Genomic DNA, 16,026 nt, shown 5'->3' on the forward strand with positions numbered 1-16,026 from the left:
AAACCCACCAAAAAAAAACCAAAAACACAGTGATTAAGGGATGGTCAGACAAGAACTCCCAGTGAACACAGCAGTAGTAATTTGAAAATAAGTGACTTGATATTGGATTATAGCCCAGAATGTGTACTCAATATCCATGGGTCCATGGTGATAGCAATGATTGGATGGATGGATGGATGGATGGATGGATGGATGGATGGATGGATGGATAAGTAAACAAGGGAGGGAGAGAGAAAGGGAGGAAGGGATGTGGATTTCTGCTGGTCTACTTCCTCAGTGTGGGCTGTGTGCCCTCCTTCCAGAGTAGCATGGAGAGGGGAATGAGTCACTTTAAGGAAGAGGGCCCTTACAAACCCTGGCTTAGCCAGGCGATCCAGGTTAATACTGCCAACGGTATGCCATCTTGATGTCAGACACCCTTGATATGATGCAGTGAGAAGATCTCTGAGTTTTTCTTCACAGAGAGCCATAATCTATGTAATCATAAGCACCACCAAGTTTAGTTCTACACACTGATAGTATCTTTCAAAGCAACTAAGGTCTTCAAAAAAAAAAAAAATCTGAGAAACTAGGAGGCTGAGAAACTAGGAGGCTAAGGAGGAGTGGTAACCGAATGTAATGGGACCTAAATGGAAGCCTATCCCAGAGGAAGGACGCATGGGAGAAACCAGAGACATCGGAGTAAAGGATGTAACGTAAGTTTATAGGATCTCGTTTACTCCAAAGGGATGGTAGAATGTGTTGTGTGCATAATTGAAAGAGCACTGGCTTGGGGGTCATAGCACTGCATCTAGGCCACATTGTCCTTTGGAAGCAGATAGCCACTAAACAGAGCCGTACTCAGACTTCAGTATCCTGTTTCTGTAAAACTAGGCTAACAGAACATGATAGTGTACTCCTTTTGCAGTATTGCTAGGAGACCCAAATGAATTAGTGAGTGTAAAATACTTCAGAAAGCCTATAAAATTCTAGATACAATGATGTGCCTTCAGTTCTTAGTCTAACACCCAAACTTAAAGGGAATAGGCATCAGAAACGAAATTATTGGGGCTGGAAAGATGGCTCATCGGTTAAGAGTACTGGCTACTCTGCTAAAGGACCTGGGTTCAGTTCCCAGCACCTACATGACAGTTCACAGCTGTCTATAACTCAAATTCCAGGGGATCTGGCACCCTCACACAGACATACATGCACGCAAAACCCCAATGTACTAAAAGAAAAATAAATCTTTTTTGTTTGTTTTTTGTTTTTTGTTTTTCGAAACAGTTTCTCTGTGTAGCTTTGCGCCTTTCCTAAATCTCACTCTGTAGCCCAGGCTGGCCTCGAACTCACAGAGATCTGCCTGCCTCTGCCTCCTGAGTGCTGGGATTAAAAGTGTGTGCCACCACAACCCAGCTATAAATAAATCATTTTAGAAAATTGTTTCCTCATTGTATCTAAGGGTTCCCCTCTAAGATACACAAAAAGTGAGCAATTGTACAGTGTTACACCAGGGAACCCGGGCTGGAGAGATGGCTCAGAGGTTAAGAGCACTGCTTGCTCTTCCAAAGGTCCTGAGTTCAATTCCCAGCAACCACATGGTGGCTCACAGCCATCTGTAATGAGGTCTGGTGCCCTCTTCTGGCCTGCAGGGATATGTGCATCAGAACACTGTATACATAATAAATAAATAAATAAATCTAAAAAAAGCCTTTGGCAGTCACACCAGGGAACCCTTTTTATTCTGTAGCAGTAGTAATAGTAGTGGCACCTGAGTGCTGCTCAGTGCCACAGCCTTGAACACACTTACACTGCCATGAGTGTGGGACCCTTGCAGCCACTGAACACACTCACTTACACTTCATGAGTGTGGGGCCCTTGCAGCCACTGAACACACTCACTTACACTGTCATGAGTGTGGGGCCCTTGTAATCCACTTTCAGAGCCAGGAAGAACCTGCATGAAATCAGCAGCTCAGAGTCACGTGCTACCGTGTGACCTCCTCCCAGCGGGAGTGCCGGTGAACATGAGGTGTAAAGCTTTGCCAGGTGAGGAGGAGGTCGGTTCAGGGTCGGTGACGGCCCTCCACAGGACCTAGGCGTGTCAGACAAAGATTTACTATTCAGAAAGTTCAGTTGCTGCCCCAGAAGGGTCAGTTGGTTTATTCCTGGAAAATACTTTCATTTTGCTACAGATCTATATCTGACCTGCTGAGGAAACGGTTTCATCAAATGAGTCCAAAGGCAGAGAACTGCCTCATTTCTGTAAATAGCAGCAGGGAGCCATTGCAGCCTCTGAGTGGCCCCTTCTGGAGTCCGCTGATGTTCTAGCTTAGTCATTTGAAGCTGAAGAGTATGATCCTGTGTGCCCTGAAGACACCTCATCTACCACGAGTATTGTAAAATTATCCACCTGTTTTGGATATAGCTTAGAAAATTTCAAAACACAAGATCCAGTCTCTTTATTTCACTGTTACTCAGCCAGCTGAGTGTTGTGCCTTGTGACTCTGTCGTCTCGAGGAATTCTTCTGGGGGTCTAACAGAATAAAAAGGTCTTAAATCTAGTTCCGCTGGTTTCTCATTTTTCTGTGCAAATCAAGGAAAGGCAGATATTCATTAGTCTCTACTACTGAAAGGCAGTCACTGTGGGTATTAGAACCTCAGCTGTCCTGGCATCTTTCTCTTTACTCACCTTAGATGACCAATCAGGAATCTACCTGACTGGCTTTTGATTTTTATGTGTTTTGTTGGTAGTTAGTTATATTCCTTTTTATGTTTTTATTTACTTTTTTGAAAATTTCATACACTATATTGACATTCTTTCCCCTCCCCCAACTCCTCCCAGATCCTCCCTCACCTCCCTACCCACCCAACTTCCTCGTCTTTCTCTTAAAACAACAACTACAGAGTAACCATGGCGACTGCTTGTATTGGCCTGCCCTGGAGTGTGGTTAATGTACCCAGTGACCTGCCATTGGAGACAAGTTATTTCCCTTTCCCAGCACCTGTCAATTGTAAATAGCTTCTTGGCTAGGGGGAGGACTTGTACCCACTTCCCCTCCTTTGTGCAGGAAGTCTGTCTGACTTGAGCTGTGTGGTTTGTTTGTATGTTTGGGGACAGGATCTTACTATGTAGCCCTGGCTGGCCTGGGCTAACTATGTAGTTCTGGCTTGCTTCACAGTCACAGACATCCTCCAGCCTTTGCCTCCCTCCTAGTGCTGATAGTAAAGGTGTGCACCACCATGTCTGGCAGCTTTTTGAAAAAATATATTTATTTTTATGTTTCTGTGTGTATATATTTGCCTCATGTATGTGGGTGCCCAAGGAGATCAGAATAACATGGCAGATCTCATGGAGCTAGAGTTGTAGCCATTTGTGGCCTTCCTGATGGATGTGGGTGCTGGGAACCAAACTTAAGTCCTCTGGAAGAGCAGCAAGTACTCTTGGGCAGTCTCCCAGCCTCCATAATTGACCTTTAAAAAATTTATATAATTAAGCTGGATGGGGGTGGCGCAGGCCTTTAATCCCAGAACTCGGGAGGCAGATAGAGGCAGATCTCTGAGTTCAAGGCCAGCCTGGTCTACAGAGCCAGTTCCAGGACAGCCAGGACTACACACAGAGAAACCCTGTCTCAAAAAAACAACAACAAAACAATTATATAATTATAAAAATTTTTAATTAAAATCTAATTACATCATTCCCTCTTTGCCCCTCACATTTGCCTTTTTTCCTTCGTTGTTACATATGTATATATTTTTTTTTATCATATTCCTAAATGTAGAAATACAACCTGCTCTGTATGTTATTTCAGGGCTGACCACTTGGTACTGAATGACCAGTTGGGGCTCTCTGGGGAAGATGATTTCTCCCATCTCAGCATTTCTTAGTCGCCTGTAGTTCTTTGTCTATGGTTGAGGCCTCTCCCCCTCTGTGTTAGCTTGTCTGTTGGTAGTGTCCTTGTTCTGGTCTAGTTTAGGCAGACATGTTGATGAGAGTTCATGGATCTATCCATATTTCTGGGAGACACAATGTCAGCAAACTTCCTGTTCCTCTGGCTTTTACAATTTTTTTTTTTTTTTCAGAATCTTACCCTGTTTGGCCAGGAACTCACTATGTTGAAAGCTAAGATTTCAACTCTGCTGTTTACTAGGCCTTTATCCTTGATAGACAGACAGACAGACAGAGAGTGGGTGGAGAGAGTGTATGTACATTATATATGGGGGTGGGGGATTTATTAGAACAGCTTACAGGCTGTGGTCCAGCTACTCCAGCAATGACTGTCTACCAACGAAAGGTCCAAAATTCCAGTAGTTGTTCAGTCCACAAGGCTGGATGTCTCAGCTGGTCTTTAGTATATGCCAGAGTCCCCAGGAGGTAGGCTCTAATGTCAGTGAAGGAGTGGACTTGCTAGAGAGGGCAGGCTTCCCTCTTTCATTTCCTTATACAGGCTACGAGCAGAAGGTGTGTCCCAGATTAAAAGTGGATCCCCCCCCCCCAAGATCTGGATTGCAAGTGTGTCTTCCCACTTCAAATGATTTAATTTAAGAAATAAAAATCCCTCACAGATGTGCCCAGCCATTTGAGTTTTAGTTAATTCCAGATGTTGTCAAGTTGACAACCAAGAATAGGCATCACAAGTCCATCCTTGTCAACTTGATTTCCAAATTAAAACAATAACCAGGTCACAATAATGCCTAAACACTGATGTAATTATCCCAAATATAATTGCAAGTGTGTTATATATTTAACCAGGTTATAATTATGCCTAACATGATATAACTTCCACATACACCCAAAAATGAATTATAAATTTAGAATTGGTGGCAGTGTTCATTGAAGGACATTCTGTTATCTTTTATCTCAAACATGATAGCCACTGATAACTCTTGTTACATTATATGATAAATAGAGTAAAGAAAACACAAATATCTATCTATATAAACGAATTCTTAACAAAATATGACAAATACTCATGTCAGTTAAAATCCTCATTTCTGCAACTGGTCAAATGGCTGATATTTATAACTACCTTCCTCTACTACCCATTTGTGGTGGTTTGACTGTAATTGCCCCCCCCCATAACAGCCACTATAATAACTGGCACTATTAGGAGGTGAGGCCTTGTTGGAGGAAGTATGTCACTGTGGGGGCAGGCTTTGAGGATTCCTATGGTCAAGATACCGCCCAGTGTCTGAGTCCACTTCTGTTGCCTTCTGATCAAGATGTAGCCAACACCATGTCTGCCTGCATGCTGCCATGTTCTCTTAGAGGACTGAACCTCTGAAACTGTAAGCGAGCCACCTCAATTAAATGTTTTCCTTCAGAAGAGTTGCTGTGGTTATGGGTGTCTCTTCACAGCAATAGAAACCCTAAGACACCATTCTGTATTTCCTCCACCTCAGCAGGTCTTGGATTTTTCTGGAGTGACCTGAACCTTCATTCCTGAAGGGTCTGTGCCCTTTGTCATCCTGCCTGCCTGCCTGGATTAGGTTGTTAGAGTTTCCCGTTCACTTTAACCATAGGACATGGTAGCACCAACAGACATCCTAAAGCTGGGACCCTTTAACACAGTTCCTCATGCTGTGGTGACCCCCAGCCATAAAATGAATTCGTTGCTTCTTCATAACTGTAATTTTGCTACTGTTATTAGTTGTAGTGTAAATATCTGATATGTAGGATATCTGATATGTGACCCCAAAGGAATTGCAACCCACAGGTTTGAGAGCCACTGCCCTGAAGGAGCTGCACTCCAGACATAATCTTTCTTACCTCCATTTTAGAGAAGCAATCCACTTTCCGCCTTGGTAATCTAGATCAGTCACACCCCTCCTCCTTTAGCCTGTTGATTAAGGGTATCAGAAGCCCAGAGTGGCTGGGGGAAGTCCAAGCTTCCAGGCCAATGGAATGTTTGTTGTGGCTCCTGGCAGGAGCACTCCCCACTCTGGAACCAAAACTTCTAGTCCAGTAGAACTTGAGGTTGTTGGAACAGGAAGCAAAAATTTCCCTAGTGAGTCACCAGGGGCGATAGTGAATGGACCTGTTCCCCTTTCCACCTTTGATTCCTGGACCTGTGGATCCTGGCTATGGGAGCAACTGTACTGCACATTGGACATATATTGGATTCAAAACATACCACCTTCTGGAGGACCCCCTGGCCCAGCCCTCCAGGCTGCTGCCATGTACTTGGCGCTGTAACTGTGTCTTCAAACGGCCTTTGGGTTTCTGTAGATGAACAGAACTTACAGAATTAATCTATATATATAGAAAGAGATTTATTAGAATGGCTTATAGGTTGTGGTGCGGCTAGTCCATCCAGCTATCTTCTCTCTATAGAGAGAGAATTCCTTTGGAGTCCCTGTGAATAATGCAGTGAGGTCGACTTGGTACTAGTATCTTGGATTATGGTGGTTAATGGTGTTTATCAGAAAGTTCTAGAATTTGGCTCATATTTGTTAGCCTAAGATGTAGCTGTGGAACATAGTTGTAAAGATTTTAAGTCATAACCACCCATTTCAGTCTGTATGTCTTGGTCCCCTAAAGTCACTCCCAAGCTCCTTCCTCAGTGGCGAGCCCTCGGAAGAGATCCCGGCATTCCTCTAAACTGAGCAGCATTGTCTCAGCGCTTCTGCCTGAGCTTGTTCATGAGACTTCTTCCTACTCCTGAGTGTCCTCGGGAAAATTTGATTAAAAGACTTTGTTTATTCAGGAAAGTGGGGGATTCCATTAAATCTTTATGTTATCTGCTGATGGCCCGAAGCTGCTGCTTCTGAGGACAAAGCGTGGGCAAGTGAGGTAGATGAACGAAGGAAGGCAACCCTTACTTTGATTTTAACAACACCATGGAAGGTCATCCTGCCTCTCTGTCCCCTTCTGTGAAAAACTAGTTAGATCCCGTCTGAAGCAAACAGCATTACCCTGCCTAAGTGAAGAGCCCACTTCTACCATTTTTGCCCTCCTGACTCTGTGTAAAATTATTTATACTGAAATTCTCATTCTTCTGAAATCCCTAAGTTATTCATTTAGTTTGAACCACCTGGAAAAGATGTGACCCACTGTGCCGTCATATCACACCCTAAATTGCCAGTGGCATAATGCCAACCTCTAGGCTAGCCAGACATCCAGAATAGCTGTCTGTCAACAGACACAATAGCGGGCACCATCGTGATGAAAAGAAAAACCCACAGTAGCACCCTGCACAAATGCCTTATCCCATTTCATCAGGGAAAGAATTGGTCTCGGTCATACGACTCTAAAATTAGCATGACCCTTCTGCAAAAGAATTTATACCCCAACTGCTGGCTTTAAGATAGGCAATCCAAAGGGCTGAATTTTCAAGAGTCAAGCTGAGGGCAACCTTAATTTAACAGGAGGTCTCTCAGATGGATGCCTGGGGATTCCGACTGCAGTACTCAGGTTACCCCTTTGGCATACAGCACTGTCAATGACAGCTTGAGCTGAAGGTCAGACAGGCATCATTTATCTCAGCCCCACACTTGCTTTTCAAATGATGCAAGAGCTTGGGAAATGATTATGAGGAGCAGATTAAAGGGAAAACATCAGCAGTATTGGCATTCTTTAGCAGGGTGTCTGGTTCGGAGAACCGTTCCTTGAGGGCTTCAAGACAGAGATGTTCCATCTAGTGGCCAAAGGGGAAAATGTAACAGGAAGGACTCCTCCGCAGAGCATGACAGCCCCCTGCCTCTGGTGGTGTTGGTCCTTCTTGAATGCGCTTGCACTGAACGAGGAACCTGGGCATCCCGACAAAGCCATTTGGTACACCTGTCCTCACAGTGAGTACCAGTCATGTGGGCAGAAACTCAATCTCTGTAGCAGTGGTTCTCAACCTTCCTAATGCTGGGACCCGTTAGTACAGTTCCTCATGTTGTGGTGACCCCCCCAACCATAAAATGATTTTCAGTGCTACTTTAAAACTGTAATTTTGCTACTGTTATGAATCTTAGTGTGAATATCTGATATGCAACCCCTGTGAAAGGGTCATTTGACCCCCCAGGGGCACAACCCACAGGTTGAGAACCAGTGCTCTAAAGGGTGTGTGTGTGTGTGTGTGTGTGTGTGTGTGTGTGTGTGTGTGTTTCCATACTCATGGAGGGCATAAATGCAGCCATGCCTCTGTCCTCTTCTGTCCCTACCAATCATTCATTCATACCTCCATTTGTTTGCCTTGTGCCTGGACTTGTGAGGGTGTGAGCTTGAGAAGAACAAAGGTAGAAGGTGAACTTCTGTGTTTACAAGCCTGATGATCTGATCTCAATCCCTGGAACCCACATGGTGGAGGGAGACTGCAAGATGTCCTCTGACCTCCGCATGCCACAGTCCATACGTATATACATGCATGTGCACACGTATGCACACACACACACACACACACACACACACACAGTGTAATTTTAGAATTTTAAATGTAACAAAGTAATCAAGAAGAGGATAACTTGATATGCAACCCCTGTGAAATGGTCATTTGATCCCCAGAGGTCACAGCTCCCAGGTTGAGAACCAGTGCTCCAAAGTTGTGTGTGTGTGTGTGTGTGTGTGTGTGTGTGTGTGTCCATACTCATGGAGGAAGTAAATGCAATCACGCCTGTGTTCCTGGTAACCACTTTCTACACCCTTGTTGTCAGTTAATGTTTAATTGTTCTAGGACCCACAATGATGTGATGCCTTCCTGGTTGTAGGCTAACAGCCAGTACGCTCAGCCAAAGGGCCTGCTGTCTTTTTTTCTCTTTACTCCACTTTACTACTTCCTCCTTTTGCTCGGTTCTGTAAGAGCCATGAAATGATCAATTCACTTTTATTGCAGCTCCAACTGTCACCGCACACCTTGACTTCAACCCAGTCCAGACAGTAATCGGGGCACCCCGTTGATCAGAGCTGCACTCTACCAAACCTTAGTGTTTCCAGCCCTGCCACCCCACCACAGTTCCTACACCCCTCCACATCTCCCAAGAAAGAAAACACGGGGCCAGCAAGATGGCTCAGTAAGTGAGGCAGGCCCAGGGACCCGAGTTCCATCCCTGGCAGCCAAGGTGGAAGGAGAGAAGCAACTCCCCAAAGTTGTCCCCTGACCTTCACACGTGTACACGCACACAGAACAAAATAAGATACTTGAAGTTTTTAGAAAGGAAGATACAAAGACCCACTCGTTTCCATACCTGCCCTTTATTGGACTCTAAAGCAGGCTGGCTCTGGGCGTTCACAACTTCTCAGACATCTCCCATAAGGGTTTAGGAAGGTGCCATCATTCTGTGAAGGCCCAGAGCCTACCCCAGACTTAGAGCCCCAAGTGGACTCAAGAGTGTTGAGGGAGCTAAAGGAAACAGGCAGGCAGGGGAGGTCAGGTGCTTCAGTGAAGGGGATGCTTCAGTCCCCCAGTGTCTCCTGGGGGTACACTGAGCCCAGAGGAATACCTGGGGACTGGAAACAGTGGGAGATACCTAGGCCGAGAGCTCACGTCTAGATAGCAACTTTGAGGAGACGTTTGATGTCAGGCTCAATGTTGATGGTTTGGAAGGTGCGGCTGTAGCGTCGGAATGGCTCCCCTTCTGGCCCTATGAGGAACTTCTCAAAGTTCCAGGCCACATCTGAGCGGCGCACCGGACTCCACATGATGAGCTTGGGATCGGTCATGAGGGAGAACGGGTCATCATAAGGGTAGGGTAGCTTGTCTTTCAGGTAGGCAAAGACAGGATGCTCATTCTGCCCATTGACATCACACTTCTGGGTAAGACTGAAGGTGGGCTGGTACCCACCCCCAGGGCGGACATACTTGAGGCTGTTCAGGATCTCCTCGTTCTGACAGTTCTCCTGGAGGAGAAGACAAAGCAGGAGAAAATGAAGGGGAAACCAAGGATTCTCCGGTGCAAACCTTTCCTTCTCCAACCCTTCCTCCCTGGGGTCGCTCTTTCCTTCGTTGTGTGCAAGCATGTGTGTGTGTTTCTTCTCCATCTGCTTTGCCTTGCTCTCTCCCAGCCATTGCGTTGTTGGTTTTTTATCTTTTACATCTATTTTAGTGTGTGTGTGTATGTGTGTGTGTGTGTGTGTGTGTGTGTGTTTCCGCGCACACGTGTGTACACGTTGTGAGTGCCATGTTGCACATGCAGAGGTCAGAGACTGCAGAATTTGCTTCTCTCCTTCCACCATGTGGGTTCTGAGGATTCAGACTTGGTGGCAAGTGCCTTTACCCATTGAGCCCTCTCACCAGCCATGGCCTTTGGTGGTTTGCTAGGCTACATCTAACACTTCATAAGCCAGGGAGTGCCACATAATTTAAGGAGAGAACCCACTCTCACAAATTGTCCTCTAACCTCTACATGTGAGCTATGGCATGTGCACACCCCTGCACACGCATTAAAATAAAAAAGAAAGAAATGTGATGAAAGATTTAGCACTTTGGAATTGCTTCTGAACCTAATCCACCCTGAGCAATTAACAGTGTGTTTGTTGGCCCTTCAGGGAACCTTGAGTTCAGGGAAAAGAAGGAAAAGAGACTCAACCTATGCACAGCACCTGCCCTTCTTCCTGTGTACCTACAAATGAGCACGCACGCGCACACACACACACACACACACACACACGCGCGCGCAGGCAGGCGTGCACTCATGCATGCATACATGCACACACTTCCTACCACCATTTTCCCCTTCTTCTGCCCTGGTTCTGCTCCCTTCTGGTTCTGTGTGTGTTGAGTGCATCCTTTGCCTGTGCCCTATGCACCTCATGAGTCAAGCGGGAAATAAGACCCAGGTGGGTGACCTTTATAGCTTCCAGCTTTCACCTTTCCTTGTCCTAGAACTAAAATGCAAATGGGGGACACTTTGAAGACAGACTTCAAGGGAGTCTTCATTTTCCAGCTCCACTAAGGCAGAGCAAGTCAGTGACAGTGGTGGACACACTCTAAACGGAACCACTTAGTGACCATCAGGATAGGTGACTGCCCTAGAAATGGGCTTGGGCCAGTTGTTAAGCAATTAAAGACTTAAGGACAAAGACTGTGGGTACATAATCACTTCTAAACTGCCATCCAAAGGTCTTCTGAACCTCGTCTTCATGCACGGTAATCAGCTACAAATGCTTTAGCTCAGAACCTGTTCCCTATTTCTCCCTCCCTACTGCCACCCTCGTCCTACCCCACTCCAAATGCCAGTGAGAACCTTCAGTTCCCACCCCGCCTCTCGAGGCTCAGAGTCAGCTAGCTCCCTCCGCAAGTGCCTGCCTCTGACCTACTGGGACGATTAACACAGTCCAGGCCACCATGACATTTCTGAGCCCCAGCTGATCTCTATTAGACTGCTGATCTCTCAGTGCAGATGACTCCTTCCAGCAGCTAGCCAGACACAAGTGAGGTGTGAGGTCAGACGCACCTCCGGGGAGGTGATGTGCCTCCAGTGAGGTTTCACCCTTTCAGACAAAGTCTGAAAAGGGACTTGAGAGGGAAGGCCCTGTGAGCACAGTGATGACTGACTGGGTCTCTAGTCTACCACAGCTGTCCTTCTCAGCCGGTCCTTCCTTACCTTCCGGCCACTGTGAGTTGAACTAAGGGGACTCTAATTAGACAGTCCCCTTAGGGACAGCTGTCTTGTTTGTACAGTTAAATCCTAAGTAGAAACAGAATTCCCAAAAGAGAGCTTCAAGTGTATAGGCTGAAGCTCTGTACTAACTTGACCCGTTACTCAGACAGATTCGTGTGATGCCCAGAGGAGGCGGATGCAGGCTGTTTTCTGAGATGAGGTCTTGCTGTGGAGCCCAGTTTAGCCTCCACCTCACATCAGTCCTCAGCCTCCACCTCACACTGCCGTTCTAGGATTACAGGAATGGCCTACCATGCCAGCTTAGTTTGAAACCTTCCATTTTCTCCACTCATTCATTCAACAAATAATCACTTTGCATGGAACCCAGCAAAGACAGAATGGAGAGACCTGGTAGCAACCCTCATAGAATATTCTGGAAAGATAGTAAAAAAAAAAAAAAAAAAGTCACACCATCAATATTTAATCTCAGAGCATATCTACTTCCCTGTGGTATTCCACATTCATCTAGACCTAGACTGATGAAACATGCCCTTCAATTCCAGATTTTCCAACACACATTCACCCTCTTCTTTATCTGCCTCAAGCTCCATCAATCAGCTCCTTGGGTGGAACCCAAGGGACTACTCACCTGATGTCCAAATTGGTTGCAAGGGAAGCCGAGAACCACCAGGCGCCTGGGGAAGCGACATTGCAATTCATTGAGCTGGTTGAAGTCTCGGGTGGTTGTTCCTCAGAGCGATGCGACATTCTCAATCAGCACTGCCCTGCCTCGGAACGTGTTAAAGTCTATCTTCTCCCCATCCAGGCTGATGGCACTGAGATCATAGAAAGACTTGGCGATGTAAGAAGCCATGGTCGAGTGCAGTGAGCCCTGCCCAGTCGTGTGAGCCCACTTAAGTCCGTTGACTGGGTGGGGAGGAAGGAGAAGCAAGGAAAGGTAGAGAAGATTTCACCAGGTGCCTGTGAGCATTTCTGGTACGGTTTAGTAAAAACAGGCACCCACCTGCTTTCTGTTTGAACAAGGCGGTGGCTCTGCCTATTTACAGTCTCTGAACAAAGCCACCTTCTGTCCCACCCTACTGGCAACCTGGAAGGGCCAATTTGATATCTATGAGCGGATGTGAATAATTCACTCCTTGCTGGAAACCAGAGCCTTAAAGGTCAAATGGGGAGGAAAAAAGGGAGGGAGCGTTCAAGATTGACTCCTACTTGCCCCAGCAAGTTTTTTTTTTTTTAACCTGGCACAGACATTTTTAAAAACACATTTATGGAGCAGCAGTCTCTGAATTGGGAGAGGTCGAACGTTCTCAGGTCTGAATTGGGGCTGATGTCCACCCGACATAGATGATTGAAAGATGTATAGTACTTTTAATATTTCTGTGCTTCCTTAAAGCAGAATCAAAGGGACTCTTAGGAGGAGAGTGTCGTTTTTCTGGAAGCAATGACTTCCAATGCCTCGGTTTGCATCAGGCAGAAAGGATGAAGTTGTGTTTGTCTCAGAAAGCCTTTCAGTGAGTGATGTTTCTCGTCATGGAGAACACTAAGGTCTTTGTCCCTGCACTGTGCCATGTCCTACATTAGAACCTCCACCTCCATTCCACACTCCTCCACCAGTCATGAGGATGGAGTTGTTGCTGGCCTAGTGATCAGGAGGAGTCTTGGAACAGACTGTACATTCTAGATAGATGAATTGTACCTGTCTCCCTCTCCAGCAATGGTTCAGTCTCTGAGATTTTCAAGAGCAGGCTTCTGTGAATGCGTGACACACATTCCTCACAGGAGGGAATGTACAGGAAGGCAAAGCAGCTGTGCTTCCAAGTAGGTTACCAAGACTTCTTCAAAGCCAGCCATTGGTGTGTGGTGGGATGTCTTTGCCCTGCTGAGGGCTGTTCCTGGGGCTCAGTCTAGTAGCGGAAAAGACCATTATCCAAGCCACTCCATTATTCAAGTGTTGGCCAACTAAATTAGGAACTTTTAAGAAACACTCGATTTCTTCACCAGTAAAACTAACAATCATGCTGGGCGGTGGTGGCGCACGCCTTTGATCCCAGCACTCGGGAGGCAGAGGCAGGTGGATCTCTGATTCTGAGACCAGCCTGGTCTACATAGTGAGTTCCAGGAAAGGCTCCAAAGCTACACTGTCTCAAAAGTAGCTTTTTTGAGAAACTGTCTCAAAAAACAACAACAACGAACAATCAAGCTTATCCTGGCTATTTTAGTAAGGCAAATGTCTCCCCAAGGGTATTTTCACAGGTACATTTGCCATTGGAAGAGCTCCTAGAACAGTCAGCAAGGCTGGGGCAACCCATCTTCAGAATTTGATTTGTTGAGAGGCAAAGAAACTCTGTGCCAGGGAGTGCTCAGCAGTTCTGCCTCATAGCTTGTCCCACGTGTGTTCAAGTGTGTGGGAATCCTAGCTCAGCTGACCGCTCCCTAAAAACAGGTTTCCACGATCCAAGCGGGAATGGAGTCTTGTGATGCCACGGACGGTGGAAGAAGTTAGGTCTCCTGTGGGACTGCCCAGAGTCCTTGGATATCATAGCCAGTAGATGTCCTTACCGAGCTATGGAGTCAGAGGGACCTGGCAAGGATGACTAAGAACTTGACATTCATTTGCCAGGCTTCTCTGCCATCTGGAGCTTCCCCTGGCAGCCTGAGCTTCCAAAGAGAGAGATGCCTTTTGTTTGCTGTGCTTTGAAAGCCCTCTTCAGGCATGCTGTGTAGTCTTGAGTGAGGAATGGGTTCGCACTTGGTTTTCTCCAAGAAAATCTAAGACCCTCACGGGTCTCCTGGATGCTCACTTCTCACAGTTGAGTAAAACTGATGAGATATTCCTAAGTACTGTCTCCAGGTGTACACACTGCCCCCCACTTTCCAGAAGCTTTTAACTTTGGGCACACGTTAACTAAGAGTCTTCCCTATGGCTTTCTGCAACAGAACAATTGTTCTAAGCCTTAGGAGGCAGAAAAGCCTAGGTGGGTGATTCTCGGTTCTGACTGCAAAAGAATTGCTTATAGAGGTTTTTCTAGATAGATAATCCAAAGCTTTTCCATTTAGACTCTAGATTCTAGAGAGTCCAGGGCACTGATTTTTAGTCATAACCATTATTCTCTTGGACCCTTCCTTCTCTTTAAAGCTCACTGCCGAGAACCTGTTTCCTTATCTGTTGAGTTCATAAAGATAAGCACTCCCTCCCACACAGTGACTGCTCAGGAGGGCGGCAAGTGCTCTCCGAAGTGCAGGGCAGATTCAGGACTACCACTGCCCCGCTGTTTTATTCCTCCCTCTTCCTTCTGCCCACACTCCAAGCGTCTATCTCCAGCATCTCCATGTCCCTAACACCTCATCGTCCCAGGTTCCAATCTGCTTCTGCACCATGGGGTATCCAGTGACAAATCGGAAACGTTACCCAGCCCTTCCAATGCCTTCAGGAAGGACCTTCCTGATTCATCCACAACAGATGGCCACCATTCTGGCTTTTAAGACACCCCTGATGTTCAGCCTCCTTCTAGTCCTTGAACCCTGCTCCCATAAGCTCACAATAGAACAGTGGGGGGCGTTGCTTTGGGGTCTCTGCAGGTGTCACTAGGGAAGATTGACCAACCCCACCCCTTTGTCACTTTGCTGTGACTTTAAAATTCTGGGGCCTCTTCTGTCTTCACTCTGCCTCCCATGTCACCACCAAGGCCCCCATAACACCTTCTCCCGGAGGTTCAGACAGGCACACACCCCCGTGGTTTGAAATATTCTTTATTTTGTAAACATTTGTGTTTAAAATAGATGAATCCTGCTCACAATTCATATAATGGACCCGAGACACAGTACACAAAGTTCACCCATCACAGGGAGCTAGTGGGGCTCAGGTGGTGGGCCAGGGTGAGTTGATCTCCAGCAATGGGCAGACAGGCCAAGCCTGCTGAACAGTCAAGGCCAGCGACACAGCCCAAGCCGCCTCCCAGACTAGCGGTTAGAGCGAGGCCGACTCCGGAATGGAGTGAGCCCAGGTGCACTCTAAAATCCCAGCTGTCCTTCTGCTGCTCTACTTCAGAGCTGTGACCATGGCCCAGAGTCCAGAGTCCCAACCCCGTGCTGTCCCTTCCAGAATCCTTAGGGTAGTGAAAATTCTTGAGGTCTTGGGACAGCAAGACCACCAGTGCCCTGTGGAAATTCTCCTCTCAGATTCTGGCTGAAGGCAGGTGTGCTCACCTGCTGTATGATGCTGCCTAGATCTTGCTACCCAGGAGTCAGTCCCCAAGGAAGCCACCTCAGTCAGTCATGGTCCAGTCTTAGAGCCAGCGTGCTACCTTTCCAGTGAACAATGCATTATCCCTGCTCCTGCCTTTCCTCCACCAGAAAGCCTGAGCTGCTTTCTCCTGCCGCCTGTCTCCTGGTTTGCTAAGGGAGGAAGAAATTTCCATCCCCATCTCCCTCTCTGGAGGACTAAAAGGGTGAGGCTCTTTATCTTCACATCTGTGCCCGGGATTTGAAAGGTCCTTTGTTG

The 16,026-nt window shown here is 46.6% G+C and overlaps 1 protein-coding gene across 1 annotated transcript; it reads right to left on the bottom strand.

Moving 5' to 3' along the window:
- Positions 1 to 9,140: 9,140 nt before the first annotated feature.
- On the bottom strand, positions 9,141 to 12,625 carry Gpx2 (glutathione peroxidase 2). The gene is made up of 2 exons (XM_059279271.1): positions 12,154 to 12,625; positions 9,141 to 9,801 (listed from the first exon to the last, which is right to left on the bottom strand). Exons 1-2 carry the CDS (start codon positions 12,376 to 12,378, stop codon positions 9,451 to 9,453), a joined length of 576 nt encoding a protein of 191 aa, XP_059135254.1. The 5' UTR covers positions 12,379 to 12,625; the 3' UTR covers positions 9,141 to 9,450.
- Positions 12,626 to 16,026: the final 3,401 nt, after the last annotated feature.

This window comes from Peromyscus eremicus, chromosome 14 (genome assembly GCF_949786415.1).
Source record: "Peromyscus eremicus chromosome 14, PerEre_H2_v1, whole genome shotgun sequence".
In the NCBI taxonomy this organism is placed as follows: domain Eukaryota; kingdom Metazoa; phylum Chordata; class Mammalia; order Rodentia; family Cricetidae; genus Peromyscus; species Peromyscus eremicus.